At 37.8% G+C, this 21,888-nt stretch overlaps 2 protein-coding genes and 1 long non-coding RNA gene across 3 annotated transcripts; 1 reads left to right on the plus strand and 2 right to left on the minus strand.

Annotated features, from left to right (window-relative positions):
• Positions 1-10,063: 10,063 nt before the first annotated feature.
• Positions 10,064-15,763, minus strand: LOC109213292 (probable protein phosphatase 2C 62). The gene is made up of 9 exons (XM_019377075.1): positions 15,420-15,763; positions 14,020-15,281; positions 13,256-13,383; positions 12,818-12,884; positions 12,441-12,528; positions 12,086-12,255; positions 11,400-11,543; positions 11,150-11,278; positions 10,064-10,407 (listed from the first exon to the last, which is right to left on the minus strand). Exons 1-9 carry the CDS (start codon positions 15,625-15,627, stop codon positions 10,234-10,236), a joined length of 2,370 nt encoding a protein of 789 aa, XP_019232620.1. The 5' UTR covers positions 15,628-15,763; the 3' UTR covers positions 10,064-10,233.
• Positions 15,764-17,311: 1,548 nt separating this feature from the next.
• On the plus strand, positions 17,312-18,614 carry LOC109213290 (chlorophyll a-b binding protein CP24 10A, chloroplastic). Its single transcript, XM_019377073.1, has 2 exons — positions 17,312-17,686; positions 17,891-18,614. The coding sequence occupies exons 1-2, from the start codon at positions 17,466-17,468 to the stop codon at positions 18,438-18,440; spliced, it is 771 nt and encodes a 256-aa protein (XP_019232618.1). The 5' UTR covers positions 17,312-17,465; the 3' UTR covers positions 18,441-18,614.
• LOC109213291 lies at positions 18,450-20,709 on the minus strand. Its single transcript, XR_002065986.1, has 2 exons — positions 19,507-20,709; positions 18,450-18,950 (listed from the first exon to the last, which is right to left on the minus strand). It is a non-coding gene; the product is annotated as an uncharacterized LOC109213291 (long non-coding RNA).
• Positions 20,710-21,888: the final 1,179 nt, after the last annotated feature.

A 21,888-nucleotide genomic window follows, 5' to 3' on the forward strand; every position in this document is an offset into this window, starting at 1 on the left:
TAGAGGTTTGATATCTCTGAGAAGTGATTTATAAGGTGTTATATGATTAGTAGCACCAGAGTCTATAATCCCAAACGTTACACAACTAGACATTGCACTATTAGACTGATTGGGTCGTTCTCTGTTACTAGGCTGACCCAAACTAACTTGAGGTCCAACAATATGTTATATTACGAGCCCGTTTGGACATAAGAATGTTTTTACTTTTTTCGAAATTTTTTAATTTTTTTCGAAATCAGCGTTTGGTTATAAAATTTTTAAATTTCACTTGAAGATACATTTTGGAATTTTTTGAAAATTTGAAAAACCCCAAAAAGCTATTTTTCAAAATTTTCACTCAGATCACTCACAAAACTTCAAAAGCAACCGAAAATTATATTCATGTCCAAACACAACTCTAATTTTCAAATACCATTTTTCACTTGAATATTTCTTTAATTTTTAATTTTTTTAGAATTTCACAATTCTTATGTCCAAACACCCACTACATTTCGATCTTCATAATTTTTCAAAATCCCCCAAAAAAAAATGTCCGCCAAGTGTGCACCGCTGTATTTAACCAGACAAAAAGTTTAATTAATTTGACTACATATTATTAAATCTAAAAATATGTGTAATTTTACTGTACATTGTTGCTAATAGCCCGTTTAGCCAAGCTTCTAAAATCAGCTTATTTTGAGAAGTGCTTTTCTCAAAAGTACTTTTTAAAAAAGTGCTTTTGGTGAAAAACAGTTTGTGTTCGGCTAATTAATTAAAAAAGCACTTTTGAGCAGTAATTAGTGTTTGGCCAAGCTTTTGAAAACTGCTTCTAAGTGTATTTTTCTCAAAAGTGCTTCTCGGAAAAGTGCTTTTGGAGAGAAGCTACTTTTTTTTGCTTCTCCAAAACTGCTTCTACTTCTCCTCAAAAGCACTTTTTTTCCTTCCAAAAGCTTGGCCAAACACCTCAATTTTTGGCCAAAAGTGCTTTTGGCAAAAAAAAAAATACTTTTGGCCCAAAAAAAAGCTTGGCCAAACAGGCTATAAATCTTTCAAGAATTTGCTCATATCCAAAACTATATAGAAAAGATTAAGCCAATTTTTGCATGTCTTTTTGTTACGAGTCCATAACGTCAAATAGCACGGTATAGCCAGTTTTCGGACTGTTCATTCAAAAATAGCCAGCGTTTACCAAGTCAATGAAAAATAGCCACTATTTTGCTGCAACAAAGACCAGTCCAGCATAATATACTGGAGTTCGGTGCACCTGTGTATGAACTCCAGCATATTATGCTGGACCGGTATACTTTGCTGGCTCCAGTATAATATACTGGAGACTGGAGCACCGGTGCTCCAAACTCCAGTATATTATGCTGGACCGGTATACTTGCTGGAACTCCAGTATATTATGCTGGAGTTCTAGTGTACTTATGCTGGAACTCCATCATATTATGCTGGAGTTCCAACATACTTATCCTGGAACTCCAGTATAATATGTTGGAGTTCAAGTATACTTATGCTGGAACTCCAGCATAATATGTTGTCCGCTACGTTACGCCAGGACCGCGGCCAAACTAGCCTTCTGAATCTGCAGCAGTGTTCTGGCGCGGTCCTACCGCGGTTACGCCAGGACCACGGCCAGATTATCCTTCTGAATCTTCAGCAGTGATATGGCATTTAATTAATTATTAAATAATTAATTAAATAAATTTTGTCCAAAAATAATCTTATCGATCGATCATTTGACAAATCCAAATCCAAATCCAAATCCAAAGCCAAAGCCAAAGCCGAGCCGAGCGAGCGACAACGACGATGCGAGGGTTCATTCTCTTCAACTCCTTTTAAGAGCTTTAAGAAGTGATTCTATATATAAGCACACAATTGTAGTTGTCCCTCACCAATGAGGGACAAAGTGCAAGTCAAAAGCTCACTTTATTCAAATTTTCATTTCCCTTCATTTTATTTCCCACAATTTCCAATTCACACTCTTAGACTTTAAAGCCCAGTGCTTAAAGTCTTTGAAGCCCAATGCCTTTAAAGTCCAACAATCCCCCACATGAATGGGAATGGCTGTAACAAGAATGATCATGAAAGCTGTGTGATTTGCAAGTAAGGATTAATCGCATCTGGATAAGTAGGTTTCCCTTTGAACTTTCCGTAGTGAATATATGTCGGATATACTCGGTCAATCGGTAGATTTGATATCTTTGAACTGTCGAACTTTAGTGTATACCTAGACAACCATATGTCACACAACCAACCCTTAACCGTCTTTTGGTTCTCATTGTTGTGTTCGTTTCAGCCATGAACACCGCCTGGTTTCATAAGTGTGTAGAGAATTGGCCTTACAAAATTCTCATTGAAGCGGCTTCCACTTCACACTTACATAGGTGATTCCTAAACGTGTAATCCTTTAGATTGACACTATTTGATAAATACCAAATCAAACTTAGGTAATCATTAAAGAACGTGTAAAGTTCTATCCTTGTTACTGAACATTATCTTCATCACGAGAAGGGACCAAAGATTTTACTTTGACAATGTTGAACCGGTCAATCACAACTTTGTTTGAGCTCCTTGAACCTAGATCTCGGAACATCCAAAATTCTAGGTAGAGTTACCGCCATGTTGACTTGTCCTCGGCCATAGTCCCATTCCCTTAGATGATTTCTCATCTCCCTCTCTAGTTAAGCCTTTTGTAAGCGGATCCGCCACATTATCCTTTGATCTTACATAATCAATAGTGATAATTCCACTAGAAAGTAGTTGTCTAACGGTGTTATGTCTTCGTCGTATATGACGAGACTTTCCGTTATACATAACGTTCCCTGCCCGTCCTATTGCAGCCTCACTATCACAATGTATGCAAATAGGAGCCAAAGGTTTTGGCCAGAACGGAATGTCTTCTAAGAAATTTCGAAGCCATTCAGCTTCTTCACCGGCTTTATCCAAAGCTATAAACTCTGATTCCATTGTAGAGCGAGCGATGCACGTTTGTTTGGAAGACTTCCAAGATACTGCTCCTCCACCAACAGTAAAAACATATCCACTTGTGGACTTTGTTTCTGTTGAGCCAGTTATCCAATTTGCATCACTATATCCTTCGATAACCGCAGGATATTTATTGTAGTGCAAAACATAGTCTTGGGTATATTCCAAATATCCCAGAACTCGTTTCATTGCCACCCAGTGATGTTTGTTGGGATTACTTGTGAATCGACTAAGTTTACTTATTGCACAAGCTATATCAGGTCGTGTACAGTTCATGATGTACATTAAGCTTCCCAACACACGAGCATACTCCAATTGAGACGTACTTTCACCTTTATTCTTTAAAAGATGATGATTTAAGTCAATTGGAGTTCTTGCACTTCTAAATTCCAAGTGTTTGAATTTTTCAAGTACCATTTTCACGTAATGTGATTGAGACAAAGCTAGACCCTGAGGAGTCCTCTTGATTTTAATTCCTAGAATTACATCGGCAACTCCTAAGTCTTTCATATCAAACTTACTAGCAAGCATGCGCTTAGTAGCTTGAATGTCGGCAATGTCTTTGCTCATTATTAGCATATCATCAACATATAAGCAAACAATGACTATATGATTTGGAACGTTCTTAATGTAAACACATTTATCACATTCATTAATCTTAAAGCCATTTGACAACATTGTTTGGTCAAATTTCGCATGCCATTGCTTGGGTGCTTGTTTTAGTCCATAAAGAGACTTAACAAGACGACACACCTTCTTTTCTTTTCCCGGAACCACAAACCCTTCAGGTTGGTCCATGTAGATTTCTTCCTCTAAATCACCATTTAAGAAGGCTGTTTTTACATCCATTTGATGGATTTGAAGATCATACAAGGCGGCTAACGCTATTAGCATCCGAATGGATGTAATTCTTGTTACCGGCGAGTATGTGTCAAAATAGTCAAGACCTTCTCGCTGTCTAAATCCTTTGACAACAAGTCTTGCCTTGTATTTGTCAATAGTACCATCGTCTTTCATTTTCTTCTTGAAAATCCATTTAGAACGCAATGTTTTATTACCTGGAGGAAGGTCAACCAATTCCCATGTATGGTTGCTCAATGTGGATTCTATTTCACTATTGACCGCTTCTTTCCAATATTGTGCTTCTGATGAAGACATTGCTTCCTTGAAGGTACGAGGTTCATTTTCTAACAGAAAAGTCAGAAAATCTGGACCGAATGAAGTAGATGTCCGTTGACGTTTACTTCTTCTCGGATTTTCCTCATTAGGCATACCATCTGTTATTTCCTCCCGAGGTCGTTTTGACTTTTGGTAGGTCACTTCACTTTCCTTTTTATACGGATAAATAGTTTCAAAGAATTCAGCATTATCTGATTCTGTTATCGTATTAACGTGAATCTCAGGATTTTCTGATTTATGAACCAGAAAACGATATGCCTTGCTATTGGTTACATATCCAATAAATACACAATCAACCGTTTTTGGACCTATCTTAACCCTTTTAGGTTTAGGAACTTATACCTTAGCTAAACACCCCCACACTTTGAAGTATTTCAAGGTCGGCTTCCTTCCTTTCCATTTTTCATAAGGAATGGGCTGTGTTTTACTATGAGGTACACGGTTGATTATTCGGTTAGCTGTAAGTATAGCTTCCCCCCACAAGTTCTTTGGTAAAGCAGAACTTATCAACAACGCATTCATTATCTCTTTCAACGTTCGATTCTTTCTCTTCCCAATTCCATTAGATTGTGGAGAGTAAGGGGCAGTTGTTTGGTGAATAATGCCATTTTCCAAACATATTTCTTCAAAAGGAGATTCATATTCGCCACCCCTATCACTTCTTATCATTTTGATCCTTTTGTTTAGTTGTGTTTCAACTTCACTCTTGTATTACTTGAAAGCATCAATTGCCTCATCTTTACTACTAAGTAAATAAGCATAGCAATATCTCGTGCTATCGTCAATAAAAGTAATAAAATACTTTTTCCCACCGCGAGATGGTGTTGACTTCATGTCGCAAATATCTATGTGAATTAAGTCTAAAGGACTTGAATTCCTTTCAACGGACTTATAAGGATGCTTAGCATACTTTGATTCCACACATATTTGACATTTGGAATTAATGCAATCAAATTTTGGCAATACTTCTAAATTTATCATTTTTCGCAATGTTTTGAAGTTGAGATGACCTAAGCGTGAATGCCATAAAGTGTTTAACTCAAGTAAGTAAGAAGAAATATTAACTTTATTGATAGGAACTGCTATTACATTTAGCTTAAAAAGGCCCTCATTCAGGTAACCTTTTCCTACATACATATCATTCTTACTTAGTACAACACTATTAGAAACAAAAATACATTTGAATCTATTCTTGACAAGAAGTGAGGTAGACACAAGATTCTTGCGAATTTCTGGAACATGGAGAACTTGGTTTAGAGTCACTATTTTTCCCGACGTCATCTTCAATGCAATCTTGCCAACTCCTTCAATTTTGGCTGTAGACGAATTTCCCATGAAAATTGTCTCGTCGGGTCCTGCGGGGGAATAAGAAGAAAATAACTTCTTGTTAGCACAAACATGGCGGGTGAATCTATCCACCATTCTTTAGGATTTCCTACCAAGTTGCATTCAGACAACATGGCACACAAGTCCTCCATTTCTTCAGCATTTTCAACCATGTTAGCTTGATTCTTCTTCTTCTTATCATTCTTTGGTGCACGACAATCCACGGCCTTATGCCCAGATTTTCCACAGTTGTGGCAATTACCCTTGAACTTTTTCTTGCTTGGGTAATTCTTTGGTCCAGAAGCCTTCTTTCTCTTCTTATTTTGTGGCGCCTCCTCAACAATGTTAGCCCTTATTATTGTCGAGTTTCCACGTGACTTCTTTTCAGCATTTTTGTTGTCTTCTTCTATCCTCAAACGAACAATCAAGTCTTCAAGTATCATCTCCTTCCGCTTGTGTTTTAGATAGTTCTTAAAGTCCTTCCACAACGGAGGTAACTTCTCAATGAAAGCTGCAACTTGAAAGGCCTCATTTATGATCATACCTTCAGCAAGGAGGTCATGCACAATGACTTGTAATTCTTGGACTTGAGTTATGACCGACCTAGAGTCAATCATCTTGAAATCCAAAAACCTTGCAGCCACGAACTTCTTAAGTCCGGCATCCTCAGTCTTGTACTTCTTCTCAGGCGCATTCCATAACGCTTTTGAAGTTTCCATGACACTAAAGACATTGTACAAGCTATCTTCCAAACAACTCAAAATGTAGTTTTTGCACAAGAAATCAGAATGTTTCCATGCTTTAGTTACAACAAATCGTTCATCATCCGGAGTGTCTTCAGCCAGGATCGGAGGATCCTCCTTGATGAATCGCTGCAAACTCAACGTAGTAAGATAGAATAGCATCTTCATTTGCCAGCGTTTGAAGTCGATACCGAAAAACTTTCCGGGTTTTTCTGCTGGTGCCATAGCATGAGCAGGAGTTGAACGGCTTGACGAGGCAGCAACACTCGTAACAGTAGCACCCGTTCCCGCAACATTTCCATTAGTTTGGTTTTCATTCGTCATTTTTCTGTAGAGTTGGAAACAAAACAGAACTTTGTTAAATCAGTGAAGTTTTGATATCTTCAAACTGAATACCAAACCAAACATACAACACGTAACAATGGTGAAGTTTTTATATACTTCAAACCCGTACGTTTATTATTCCGGTAAAAGTTTGCGAATTAGAATGCAGTATTTTCAGAAAGAAGGAAGTTCTGTAATGTTTTTGGTGTGTTAAAAACGAAGCCATGCCTCAGAATTTATAGGCAATTATTGGAAGATGTGTGATGTTTGTTCTGGAACAGGTGTCTGTTCAGAAGTTTACGCGTCCTGCCGCGGTCCTACCGCGGTTACGCCAGGACCGCTGCCAAACTAGCCTTCTGAATCTGCAGCAGTGTTCTGGCGCGGTCCTACCGCGGTTACGCCAGGACCGCGGCCAGACTATCCTTCTGAATCTTCAGCAGTGATCTAGCATTTAATTAATTATTAAATAATTAATTAAATAAATTTTGTCCAAAAATAATCTTATCGATCATTTGACTAATTCGAAGCCGAAGCCGAAGCCGAGCGAGCGACGACAACGGCGCGAGGGTTCATTCTCTTCAACTCCTTTTAAGAGCTTTAAGAAGTGATTCTATATATAAGCACACAAATGTAGTTGTCCCTCACCAATGAGGGACAAAGTGCAAGTCAAAAGCTCACTTTATTCAAATTTTCATTTCCTCCATTTTATTTCCCACCATTTCCAATTCACACTCTTAGACTTTAAAGCCCAATGCTTAAAATCTTTGAAGCCCAATGCCTTTAAAGTCCAACATAATATACTGGCGTATTTTCCGGGTTTTGAACAGTGTTTTCGCTCAGATTTATCTTTACATGAAAAGTGGCTAAATTTCGATTACTTTTGAAACTGTGCTATTTTTGAACGACCTGTTGTAAATATGGCTATTTTTAAATTTCTCCCGTCCATAACTGCTAGATAACGAGCAATAATCACAGTCGTTAAAAATAAAATGTTTTGGTTCCTCCTACGAAATTTAATAACGACATACTTCCTTTTCAGAATTGTTAAATTAAGTATTTCTGAAGTCCACTATTCAAAATCATGAGCAATATTGCTTTTTCTATCGACAGTTTATATAGTGAGGGTTGTTTAATTGTATAACTTTTCTTCTTCTGAATTTTATATGGGAAGGCATGTGGCTCCGCCATGATTTTGATTCATTGAGCTCGTGAATCTCAGTGACTATTGCTTTGATACAACCACCAAATAAGTAGTGCCATGGAGCCCCCTTATTACAATAGATTAAATAACACTGATAATATTAACAAGAATCTACAAATACAAAGGCTAACTTAAATTTCAAAACAAAATTGAGGTGAGTGTGGTGGAGAAAAAGAGGGAAAAAGCATTTTGAATGCAAGAACATGATTCCATGCTACGTGGTCAGGGGTGGATTCAGTTAGCGGGTTCATCTCAACCGAGTAATTTTGGTACAAAACGTAAATTTATATATAAAAATTTATTAAAATTGCTACAAATAGTGAATATGAACCCACAATCTTAAAAATATAGAGCTGTCAAATTTGGCCCAAGCCCAAACGACCCGCACAACATGCCCAAGGTTGGACTGGTTATTGACCCACCCATTTATTGAACTTAACTCATCTTGATCCAACCCATCTCAACTCATTTAAAGTTAGACTAATTATGAGCCCAAATTGATCCATTAGTAACTTTGTCAAGATATCTTTTTTTTTTTTGTGATATGTTATATATGACCATAACAAAAGAAAAAAAGTCTTATTTAGTAATTATACAATTTATAAGAAAATAACATAGATTAATTAAAGCTTAACAAGAGTTGGGCGGATTTGGTTATGACCCAAATTTTAGCCCATCTGACCCAATCCAAAATCAACCCAACCTGTCCATTTGACACCCCTATAAAAATATAATGGGTTCAATACTAAAATATTAAAAATTAAATCTATAAAGTTTCAACTCTGTTGAGAGAGTTTGTTGGAAAAAAAAGGAGAAGTGGGGTAGTTAATATGGCGCCGAATATTGTATGATGGGGCATAAATGCATAATTCCTTTTCTAGTTGCTACTCGCGTGATTGGTGATGGCTTCATTTGGTCCCCTCCCGAAAATGAAAAATTCTACTAAGGTCCAAATAATACGCTTTCCACCTTTCTTCCCTAACCAGATTCTTCTATTCTTCTTTATTTTGTCTCTGTTTTCTTGCCTTCTTCTGCTTTTTTTTCATCATACACCATTTCGATATTATCTTCGAGAAAATATTGATTGTATCTAATTTTTACACAAAATTCCGATTATAAGAGTTACAAAATAATGTATATACCGGATGTATATCTTACTCGTTTCCTTTTTTTTTTTTTTTTTTGGGTCAAGTTACAATTTATAACCATAATTTAAGGAGTACAAACTCAATCATGCTCCCTCTACTATGTCGTTCACAAGGAAAATGAGAATAGGCTTTATGTTATGCGGTGTCAAATGAAAACTGCTGAACAAATATAAACACCTTTAAAGAGTAGAAATTTTAATGCTTTTTGGTCTGATCTTAAGCACTAGAAACCTTGTTTTCATCCAACTTTTTCCGAAGACATTTGAGAAATTGGAGTCTCACAAAGAAAAAATGGAGTCTTTTACATACATTTTTGGGTTTTGGATTAAGCATAAAGAATTATTCTTGTAGGTTGGACTTTTGAGATAAAAGACTTTCACATGGGGATCTAAAGCAGCACAGTTTTTTGTAAATTTTTACGGGGTTAGGAAATCATTTTTTCAATTCCAAAAAAGGATTTGGTCCACACATGTTTGAGAATAAACCAACCCCGTATACCATAGAAGATTTTCCAATATATATCAAAAGGTGACTTTGAGGTTATCGTGACCCAATCATATCACAAGCATGCCTCAGGCTTTGGCATGGCCTCTTTAATTGAGTGTTTTTTACTAGAATTTCCAAATGCGTCTTTCCAAACCTGCAACTTATAATATTCGTGATGTTTTTTTTGAATATATAAACATTATATTCAAATATTCATTCATTTATGGTATAATTTGGTTCCGAATATTAGCTGGATTGACTTTTGACGACCACACAAACACAATGACATTGAATTCGGATGTAAAAGTATGTTGATCCAAACCAGTGGCGAAGCTAGGAAATTCAATATTTGAACACCCTTATGCAAGAGTGTTCAAAGTCTATTTTTTGAATCGAAAACAAGTAATATTTTACCTTATACATAGTATAATTTTCAGTTGACCGCCCTTGGGCCAACATAGCTTCGCCCCTGATACAGACACTAGATAAGTCCGTTGAATGAAAATGAGAGAGAGAGAGAGAGAGAGAGAGAGAGAGAGAGAGAGAGTTGAAAGGGAAATCGAACACAACATAGAAGCACTAGGTGATTTGAGTAGTCCAATACATGTCTAGTCGCGTGCAAGCTGGCTGTGACACCATAATTATATATAAAAATAAACGGAAAGGGAAATTCTCAAGTGCATAGATGATTAAAATCAATCAGAAGCAGTCATGGATGGTATAGGCATAGCAATCAGATGCCATAAATATATATTTCAAGAAGCAAGTGAACCCCATCAAACATAGATGTTATAGTCATCATAACTGATTACAAAGATGAAGGAAAGAATAACATGGAATCAGATTGCAATACTAGTTGTCATTTGACCTGATTACCTTTTTGAACTACTGATACAATGACAGCTACATCATCGCGCTTGCCACCAGTATACCCAACATATCCGGCTTCTTGAGCTGCATCAGCAAATGGACTTCTCCCTGAAGCAGAACTACCCACTTCTTGTACCCTTGTCGCCAAAACCTCCGCAATTTCCTGAAGAAGAAAAAAGAGACCAAATAAAGACAATTGCAATTACATACTAGAAATGTGGTTAAATTAGAGGGTAAATTTTGGAGGAGTACTCCTCTGTGGCTAAGCTGAATGTGGAAGCTTGCAGGTCAGAGAGGAGCTGGGCTATTTGCATAACCTAGGTGAGGTTAGTGCTTCTCCATGTTGTGACATAAGTGTCCAAACTCGAAGCACTCGCTACACAATTTACTAGGAACTAAGACAATCTTTTCCAGCAAAAAAGTATCTTCTCCTTATGTTTGGCTAGAGTGGGAACCCCCATATCTAGAGCTTATGGTCTTAAGTTCCAACTCAAATCCAACAATGCACTTCTTGGCCATCTAGCCAACAAAAGAAGAGGGAAGATCTGGACAGCTTTATTATAACATTATCGAAGCGGAACCCTCAAGCTCAGATATCCCTCGAACCTCTTAAATACCCTTCCTACGGCACAGGAGGAAGAACCATACCCTCTCATTCACTTACTATTGGCCAAGGAGCATAGATTCATCTTACTTTTACAAATGGAAAAAGAGACACAAGTCATGCATTCGAGCTAGAGCCTTAGCCTTTCTTCACTATGTAAATAGAGGGCCACTAACCAGCCTTATTCTATTGATTCTGGAACTGCATCCGTTATTTCTCTAGGAACAAGTTATTCCCTTTGTTTAACACCCAGAAAATAAGAAAAAAAAATAAAAACATATAAGCAAAATAGCACAAGCACCTGAGGTCTTTTGTCAGCAGCCAATGACTTTGAGACGATTGACACTATTTCTTGATCATATAAGTTGTCAAATAGCGCATCTGTTGCAGTGACAATGACGTCACCCTCATCTAACTCTATTTTGTATTCCTGAAGCAAAGAGTGCAACACATAAGAAATGGAGTAATTTCTGAATGACAAGCTTGGGCGAAAGGGGCTAAAGAAACATATCTGAGATAGATGGCCTCATTAAATATATGCACATACATACCTCCAGAAGTTGAGATGGATCATCACCTTTTTCAATTTGTATGGGCAAATTGAATTCATGAAGCATGGGTGATGACTTCCTGTAAACGCTGCCATTCCTTACTATGATAAATCCAGAGTCGCCAATATTAGCCACATGAAGATCCTGTTAACAATAAACTACATTTCAAAACAAGTTCATGTGTGAACATACGTAAATACTCGTCATGATTTTTTCAGGCGTATAAGCACATTGACGGACTGGAAGACTATTCCACCAACATGTCAGCAATCAATATCCTTTAGCAAAGGTTTCTCACTGTATAGCATTACAAACTTCCTGGTAATCTTATCTTGCTTGTAATTGCACACATATGCTAATGATATCTTTCAGATCAAATTTTCGATTTAAAAGAAAGAAACCCATTAAACTTAAATGACGCTGACTGTTACTGCAGAACAAACTGGGATTTTTCTCTTTTTTTATGACTTGTTGACGACGAAAGCTATAGATAGGAAAGAACATGATACTATAAAGAGTTCAAAGTGCGACTTTGGCTTAATTCAGTCATATGCCAATCCACTATGTAGATGCAAATATATAGGTGTGTGTGAGCTGAGGGTGCATTTTTTCGTTTCCAGGAAGGTATCATAAATAGTCAGCGTTGTGTAGCAGAAGACAGACAATTAATTTGGCAATGAATATACCTTTCCATTGAAATGAGCAATCAAAGCTGTTGAAGATCCAGGAGAATCTGTTTTTGAGACGCTCAGATTAAGGACTTGCTTCGGGTCATTTAGTATATCATTGTCGCACTGAGAAACAATGGATTCACTATTTTGCATGAGTTCTTTGGCATATACTCCTGGATCACTCCCTGAGTAACAAAAGGCACATTCTCTTAAAATCGACATATACTAAAAATGCTTCGGGAATTAATCATCATCAAGTTGGAAAATATAAACTTTTAAATTCCATGGAACCTAATTCATGAATTCCAGAATGAACCTCAAGGAATACAAGTGCCATGTATGATAGAAAACAGAGTTAGAGAGCAATTACCTTCCAAGGACCAGGAACCAACTCCATCGGCTACACCTAGCCACTTTCCACAAGTAACAAAATATGCTTCATGTCCACCTGTCAATGCCTGGTTAATTTATTTTTTTCGAATTACTTACTCATAAAATCATGATGCTTGTTGACTAGAAAAAGAAGAATAACCAATATCTTCTGACATATATCCAAAACCAATTTTAATGAATAAACATTAACTTTGTTTGAAATTTCAAATCTTTGTATATATTAAAAGCTGAACTACATTTTTATGCATCTTAATAGTAGAAATACCATAAAACTAAATGCAACCTCATGACTAAGTGGTCACTTTTAACTTCAGAAAGTGAAAATTATAAGAAAGGCATATATATCTGAAATACCTTGGATGGATATTCCAGCAAAGTAGCACCAGAAGACAGAATTAATTCAGCTCGTATAGCTTCCTTGCTGTTGAAAATGAGAGATCATTGGACATTAGATGCATTACTACTCATTCAAAGTAAACTTAAGGACATTACCTTGCTAATTTTTTATGATGTGAATTTTTTATGATGTGTTGACCCCTAAAGTATAAGATTCAAACGTATTAACAGGTACGGCATTTGTATTCAAAAGGGGGTTTGTTAGGGATTTAAAATGTGAGTTGCTCTAGAAGAGCACAACAGTATAGTACTAAAGTGGCATTGGTAAAACGTACACAGAATAACTCTAACATCACAAGTATTTAATGAGTTTAGTGACATATGCATCTAGAGAATTTAGAATATGTATACACGTTATATCCAAGAAAAATAATATCCAATATATTAGCAAGATACCTGCTGCCTATGACTTCTGAAAATCTATCCTCAACCACTTCATGACCAGATATTTCCCCGACATCACTGTTTTCTGCATTTTCTTCTTTTTCTGCTTCCACGGATAAGTTAGGTAGATTTTCTTCTGGCTGAGAAAACCATAGAATAGAATAAATAATAGCTTCAGTTTTCTGGAAGAATTAGTTCATTTTGCTCTCAAACAAAATTATAGGACAGTGATTAATGTTAAAGTAGCACAAGATGGCTTAAATCATCATTGCGTTGGGGAACTTGTATTTTGTGATACTTAAATCATCATTGCACTGGGGAAATAATAAAGTTCTCAAGAGCCTGTTCGTTAAATGCTGCATGCGAACAAACCTGTAGTAGCATTTTAATACAAGTTTACCATATCTAGTTGTGCTTGAAGATCAGTCTTATGGTAGTTAAACTCAGAAAGGAATCTCGCAAAGGAGCATATCACATCCATAACTAGAATAAATAAGAATGTAATGTATATGCTGCTTCAAAATGTGGTAATAGCCACATATTGCACAATATACAGCTTTCTATATTGAATGCTTATTACCTAATAGACAATTACTACATCAGCCAAATAATATTTGATACACATATTACTGACCATGAGTCCTAACTAATCAGTTTGGGTGGTTTCATGCGATCCAAGATAAGATTACAAAATAAAGGAAGAAGGAGCAAGCAGAGCACTATAATGCACACATAATTTACCATATCAAATCTTATGATAGGTAGATAGAACTCACCGGTAATGGACTTTCACCTTCATTGGACTCCGATATTAGGTTGTGATCAACTTCCTGATCAAGAACTGGTTCAGCCTCCTGCTTAGGAGAAAGAGGCATTACTCCACTCACATTAGCTTCATCACTATCCTTGAAAGTACCATTTTGGGAAGCCTGATCCTCAGCATCTGCAGAGAAATTAGTCAGCTCGGTTTGATCATCATTCTCCAAATTAAGGACTTGGGCACTCTGGTCTTCAGCATCCATAGACAAATGAATCTCTGGACTAATTTCTTCAACAACAGTTTCAGTATTCCCCAGATTAATTTCCTCACTAACACTCTCCGCGGGCTTTTCCATTATAGGATCAACACTTTCAGATATTTGTTCTATCTGTTGGGCAGTTTCACTATCAATGTCCACTGCGTGAACTTCAGTTGAAGCAGCACCATTTTCCATCAAGCCAATTGAATCGACACCGTGATCCTTGTCACTGTCATTCTCTATCAATTGACCTGAACCTTCTCCCTCAGATTCTTCAATTTCTTCAGCGTTTAGCGAGTCAGAATATTCAGGCACTGCTGCAGGTGAACCTACAAAAGGTGATTTTTCATCATCCACTTCTCCAAATGATTGCTTCTCACTCGATTGACCCTTCAATTCTTCCTCAACTTCCAAAGAAGGAAAGGAATTCTCTGGTGGTGGAATTGAAGCTTCACTATCATCTTTCTTTTGCAAAATCTCCTCAAATTCTTGAAATGATTCCTCAGTTGATTGACCCTTCATTTCTTCTTCAACTTCCAAAGAAGGAAAACCATTCTCTGTTGGTGGAATTGAAGTTTCACTATCATCTTGCTTTTCCAAAATCTCCTCAACAAGTCCAGCATTTTCAACATGGACTTCAGCTACAGATTGATCTTGAATTCCTACAGCTGAAATTAAACCAATTTCATATGTGGATTCTTCGACTAAATTCTCACTCAATCCAGTCTCTCTTTCCACAAAACCACTCCTTGTGTTGTTAGTTACTACTGATTCAGAGACTCCAGCATCAATAGCAACAGTCACAGCCTGACTACTGGCTTCTCTCTCTACATTCTTGACAATGACTTCTCTCTCATTATCACCATCCATAACTTTCACTACACTAAATTCCTCCTCCTCCTCCTCCTCACTATCCCTTTCCACCTCTTTAACCCCCAAAAGGGGTTCCTCCAATTCATCCTCTTTTACAAGCTTACTTGGGTCCCCGAACCGAAACAGTAGACTTCCATCCGAATGCTCTGCCACAACAAAACATCAAAACCCCACAAATTTGAAAAAAGCAATAAACCTCAAAAGTAACACAAAGAGCTTATCTTTATCAAAAAATAATGTATAAGAATAAAAGGTTAGGAAGGATTATAGGTAAATAAACATACCATGGGTGGCGATGACATCAAGATTTGGAGAAGTGGGTATGGAGCAGAAAGCAATATGAAGAGGTTTTGTTCTTCTCCTTCTTCTGACTAGAGTTGGGTTGTGAAGGGAAACAAGTCGGAATGACTTTTGAGTAGAAAAATAGGCGGCGAAGAATTGAGAACCTGTTATAGAGCGAGAGTCAAAGAACTTGCACAGAGGATCAGCCATAACTACGAGATCAAATGCTCTTACATCTAAGATTAATTTAGTTGAAGAGAGGAGTTGTTTTTTTGTGGACAGAGGCTGATGTCTTTTCTTGGGACAGATGATGATCGTTATTTTCTGTTTCTATTTTTACCCGGGAAATGCCCTTGGGCTTCCTTAGAAACTCTCAAATAGATTCTCAGTTGCTATATGGGCCGCAGACCCAAAGGAGATCTTTGCTATTGCATTGGGGAGAAATTAAAAAATAGTCAGATTTACAAGCGGTCGTTCAAAAATAGCCCAATTTCAAAAGTAATCGAAATTTAGCCACTTTTCATGTAAAGATAAATCTGAGCGAAAATACTGTTCAAAACCCGGAAATTACACCAGTATATTATGCTGGAGTTCCAGCATAAGTATACTTGAACTCCAGCATATTATACTGGAGTTCCAGGATAAGTATGCTGGAACTCCAGCATAAGTACACTAGAACTCCAGCATAATATACTGGAGTTCCAGCAAAGTATACCGGTCCAGTATAATATGCTGGAAGTTCATACACAAGTGCTCGAACTCCAGTATATTATGCTGGAACTTTCCGTCTGTTGGAGTTCCAGCATAATATGCTGGAAGTTCATACACAGGTACACCGAACTCCAGTATATTATGCTGGACCGGTCTCCGTTGCAGCAAAATAGTGGCTATTTTTCATTGACTTGGTAAACGCTGACTATTTTTGAATGACCAGTCCGAAAACTGGCTAGACCGTGCTATTTTTACATTGCATTATGCAAATTGGTAAAAATTGCACGGGGCGCCCTATTTGGTCGCCCCCATTTAACATATACCCATTTTTTTAAAAAGTTTTTTGGTACAATCATTTTCATAGAATTTACGAAGAGTATATTTTGGTGAGTATGTTTAGCTTACACACTGACAATATAAAGAATTTTTATGTTATTCAGTCACTTGTACTATATGTTATAGTAGATAATCTGTTTTAATTTCAAGATTACAAATTCCTCATTTTATGAAGGGTTACCTGCCGATTTTTTTGGTGATATACTATATGTGTATATAAGTTAAGCTCTATTTTTGGGCGGTACACATTTGATTATTATTCACCGACATTCTTTCGGAAATATGAATATTAAGTCAAATTCAGCTAACTTGGGATTGAAGTGTTGTAGGTGTTAAATATTCTTTAAAAAAAAAAAAAAGAATATACAAGTAAAAGTGAGGAGTATATAACCACATCCTTCTCTCTTAGAATTACTAGCACTTAATTGAGTTGCCCCAAGACTTTCTAGGTGGTAAGTTCATGGGTTGCATTTTTCAAGTGTCGTCATGAGTAATGTTACTATGTGTAGAGACACTACTTATGAAAACTATGGCTGTCGTTCACAAATTTAAAGTACTAGTGCTTATAGTAGTAACCTTAAGCAACTTTCACATTAGCTAAAGACCTAACTATGATGTTCAATATCTTATAATATAATATTATAAAAATAATAAACACAACTTATGAACAAAATTTGTCGCAACAAACAAGAACGAGATTATCTGTTGTCCAGGCATTTGAGAGGTTGCAGACAAAGAATCAAACTAAAGGAGAAGAAGTGTCCACGTGGATGGTACAAAAAGGGAAATAGAGATGTAACCCAACACCTCATTGGTCCGAAATCTATCCACCAGAGATCTCTGATTTCATCCATCCTAATTGGCTCCTTTCAACGTCCCCTTTTGATCTCATACTCTTATAACCAGGAATTTTACTTCTTTCTTCCAAAGTAGAAACAACCATCCACAACATTGTATTGTAGCTTACTACTGTCATTCTATTGTACGCATAAAAAATAAGCATGGCTACAACATCTGCTGCGTTGTTGAATGGCTTGAGCTCCTCTTTCTTGACTGGTGGCAAGAAAAGTCCGGCCTTGTTGGGTGCTGCAGTTGCCGCCAGAGTTGGTGGTCTTGCCACTCCCAAGAGGTTCATTGTGGTGGCTGCTGCTCCTAAGAAATCTTGGCTTCCTGTTGTTAAAGGTGGTGGCAATTTGGTTGACCCCGAGTGGCTCGATGGCTCGTAAGTTCACCTTATATCTCCGACCCTCAACCCCCATCCCCTAGAGATAAATCTAGGATTTAAAATTGGTGCGTTCAGAACATGTATATATGGTTCGAGTAGAAAGCTTGAACCCTGAATTTGCTCTGCCTTCGTCTCTGTAACCCCCTCCCCCTCCTCCTGTTTCCTTCTTTTGCAAAGGCTTAACCGTACTTGAACTTGCAGGCTCCCTGGTGACTATGGTTTTGATCCACTTGGTCTTGGAAAGGACCCTGCATTCTTGAAATGGTACAGAGAAGCAGAGCTCATTCACGGCAGATGGGCAATGGCTGCAGTATTGGGCATCTTTGTTGGTCAAGCCTGGAGTGGCATTCCGTGGTTCGAGGCTGGTGCTGACCCTGGTGCTATTGCACCTTTCTCTTTTGGCTCACTTCTTGGTACTCAGCTTCTCCTCATGGGGTGGGTTGAGAGCAAAAGGTGGGTGGACTTTTTCAACCCTGAGTCTCAGTCAGTAGAATGGGCCACTCCATGGTCCAAGACTGCCGAAAACTTTGCCAACTTCACTGGAGAACAGGGTTACCCTGGCGGCAAATTCTTCGATCCCTTGGGCTTTGCTGGTACACTTCAGGATGGTGTTTACATCCCTGACACAGAGAAGCTTGAAAGACTAAAGGTTGCTGAGATCAAGCATGCTAGACTTGCTATGTTAGCCATGTTAATTTTCTACTTTGAGGCCGGGCAAGGGAAGACACCCCTTGGAGCTCTTGGTTTGTAAGGGATTTCGTATTATTAAACATTTCATTGTAAAGAGTCACTGGATGTAGAAAGAAGAAACCAAAGCTTGGATTTGTCTCTCCAAGCTTTTCTCCTTGAGAAAATTCAAATTCTTCCCTTGAGACAGTTTATCATCTTACATAATTTATATACTTCAAGAAAACATTTAAGATTACTCTGGCCCAAGTATTACAGTATAAAAATTGTAACAATACAGAGGCTGAGATATGGTAGTAAAAATTCCAATCAAATGATTCAATAATCAAGACTTAACATCTGAAGAACCTAGTTCAAGAATGAGCATAATTTGCAGTCTCAATTGATAATTTGACCAAAATGCGGCAAAAACATTCACAACATAATTCAACCAGGAAGGTAGCATTGTCAGTGAGTTGCTGCCTTCTGGGGTTATAAGACCAAGATATCATACAGCAAGAATAAGGATTGTCATACCAATGCACGGAAGGACAACGGGACCTTTGCTCGCAGATATAGGAAATTCGCATCCATCCTGAATGTAACAAACCATTTCGTTTAGCTTTGGAAAGGACAGAATCACATAAACCAAAAGCTCATAGAACTACTCATCAGATGATCATTTTATGAGATTGCCCTAGTTTAACATTAATGGGGGTGGATGGAGGGAGAAAACTGATCAAGGTGCCAGAAAGTTGCCTAGCAATGGACTTGTAGCTGCACAGCATTACTCACTGCTTGTAGCAATCAAGAACTCACCCTCACTAACCACATCCCCTCCTACATATGCCTTTCCTTCCATCTTTGCTATTCCTAACTGTTTCTGCAGCTTGATCAGTGTCATTCTCATTTTTAATAAGGTTAAGATTTCATTGATAAGGTACCAAGATGGTACAAATTAGTACATCACTCAGACAGAAGCCAAAAAGAAACAAACTACTACATCCTTCTTCCTAATAAATCCAGAAAATCCATATACTGATCAAGATCCACTAACAGACTGCTTTTACACCAAAAGTAAAGATTATGTAAACATCTATTTTTAGTCCTAGAAATATGTTCCTTTTCAAGATCAGTGTCATTTTCATTACCAAGGTATTTCCAGCCACCAGTCCATCACTGGCTTCCTGAACCTTACTTTGTCTTTCCAGCTAAGAAGAAGTTCACTCTGGAGCCTGACCCTTCAGGTTACAATCATAACCGAGCCACCAGCTTGGGTAAGAGTAACTCGTGAAATTAAGGACTTCACCTATCTGTTCGGTAACGACATGAAGCAACACGCCACATGAGAAAAGTTTAGAACTATCATCAGTTATATTAGCATTGGCCTGAAAATCTGAAGTTGGTAATAAGAAACCAAATTTATCCAATTACTTCGATTTTAAAAAGAGGAACTCTAAACATGCCACACTCAATAAGGCAAGACCGTTGAACCAACAGAAATGCACATTCAGTATCAGTCATGGAATGAAGAAACAAGTCATATACATAATGATAGCTCAGGGAAATGCCCAAGAAAGAAGTTATTATTGATAGTCATATTCATTATAGCCACAGGTGAGAGGTGACACTCCCGGATTCTATTCAATCACTCTACCCACTAGAACAAACAGGTAAACTGAAAATAATGCAGCCCTCATCAGTAAATCAATCACATTGCTGAAACAAATGAATCAACCAACTATGCCTTATGTCAATCTTTCCTTTTTAGTCTTGAAATATGTAGTTAGAAGAAAAAATCAACTACTATATATGTCCTGCATATCCATTCCACTCTATTCGAGTCCATTTCATTCCAACATTAACTAATTTGTCATTTCAAGTCAATAATGAAACAAATTAAGCACATTTTTACAAACAGATAACAAATGCAAACCGATGGGGCAAAATCTCGGAATCTGATTACTTCCATCCCACTAGGAAATGTTGGGTACCCTAATAAGCAAATCAAAATTCCAAACATTTGAAGGAGCTAAAGAGCATGCGTATGAAGGGGAAAAAAAGCAAATAAATGGATTAATACATTACTCAATTCAATTGGGGTTTCAGTTTTTGGCATAATATTCTTCCACTGGGCAAAGGAAGGGAGGCATTCTCAAAGCCCTTTTGATAACTGAGAGTGGAGAAGATAGATGTGACACAGCCATAGAAGCCATTGGTGAAGGTGAATTGAGAGATTTGTGACTTGTAAAAGGATTTGTTTAAAGAAAAAAGGTATTTGGAGAAGGAGAAGAATCGAGGTCAACAGAAACAACGTCGACCGTTCAAGTGGGAGTTGCGACTTGAAGAGAAGTATGGTGTGACACTTGAATAACTGAACAAGTTGAACAAGGAATATATTTGGTGGACAGTTTTTTATTTTATTTTAAATTTGAACATTTTTTAAGCTAGACTAGATATCTTGAGATTAAGGCACAGTTATTCTGGCTACTTGTTACACATTGTTACACAGATAGCGATGGCAATGGGACGGTGCGGGTGCGAGACGGGTTTGATCTCCGGTCCATGGGAATTTGAGGCATAACTATTCGCTTCCCTCCGAAGATCCTCAGAGGAGGAACAACGTTCCCTCTCAGTCTCTACGGGGTGCCATCTGCTATCCCAGCCGGTTGAACTTGCTAATTACCTGAAGCCAAAGGCTTCAGATAAAGATAAGAATAAAATACATTCTCTCTCGGGGGAGTCTATTATAAACAATGCCATGTACAATGTAGCAGCGGTACAATGTTTGTTCCCTCTACTGTTTCTTCTAGCTTTGCTATGACATAATTTTTTATTCAAACTTTTGCTTTGAGGCTAACTTTCTTACTTCCAAGGGCCATCAAAAGTTGATCCTTGATAAAGAGAAACTCACATCCGAGCGGGATCAACTGTTGGCCGAGCGGGATCAAATTGATGCTCGCCTCCCGGTATTAGAAGCACAAGCTACCGAGACCATTGAGTTGGAGGCTCGGTTCCAGCAGAGCGAGCAAGAGGTGGTGACCCTCAGCCAAGAGGCCGCCCTGTTAAGTGTAAAATTTCAAGAGGCCAAGGCAAAGTGGTCCAAGGTCCAAAATGTTGTTATTGTTGCTGCCAATCGCAAGGCTACCTCTACTGAAAGACTAAATAATTTGGAGGCAGTCTTGAACTCCAAAGCTGAAGGAGCTACTGCTGCTGAGGAGAAACATGTCCGGATGGAAGAGAAGTATAGGAAGGTCATGGAGCACAATAAAGTTTATAAATCCACTATTCGTGACCTTGACGTCAGCCTTCAGGCCGCTAGATCCGAGCGAAATAACCTTTCGACCGAGGTGGACCAGCTTAAGAAAGATCTTCAGTGCCGAACGACTTCCCTCATTGTTGAAAAAACATATTCCATGTATAGCATGAGGAGAAAAACCTTGGAAGAGGCCAAAACGGGCATCATTGGCTTTGATGCCAAAATCGCCAAGGCCCGTGAGCTGGAGTCAACTACCCGAAGGGGTCTCTTAGTC

Source organism: Nicotiana attenuata, unplaced genomic scaffold (assembly GCF_001879085.1).
Source record: "Nicotiana attenuata strain UT unplaced genomic scaffold, NIATTr2, whole genome shotgun sequence".
Classification (NCBI taxonomy): domain Eukaryota; kingdom Viridiplantae; phylum Streptophyta; class Magnoliopsida; order Solanales; family Solanaceae; genus Nicotiana; species Nicotiana attenuata.

Coding starts and splice junctions, on each gene's coding strand:
- LOC109213290 (XM_019377073.1), top strand. CDS start 17,466: ATGGCTACAACATCTGCTGCGTTGTTGAATGGCTTGAGCTCCTCTTTC. Junction 17,687..17,890: donor CCCGAGTGGCTCGATGGCTC/GTAAGTTCACCT, acceptor TTGAACTTGCAG/GCTCCCTGGTGACTATGGTT.
- LOC109213292 (XM_019377075.1), bottom strand. CDS start 15,627: ATGGCTGATCCTCTGTGCAAGTTCTTTGACTCTCGCTCTATAACAGGT. Junction 13,384..14,019: donor AAGGTGAAAGTCCATTACCG/GTGAGTTCTATC, acceptor TGGTTTTCTCAG/CCAGAAGAAAATCTACCTAA. Junction 12,256..12,440: donor TGGTTCCTGGTCCTTGGAAG/GTAATTGCTCTC, acceptor TTTGTTACTCAG/GGAGTGATCCAGGAGTATAT.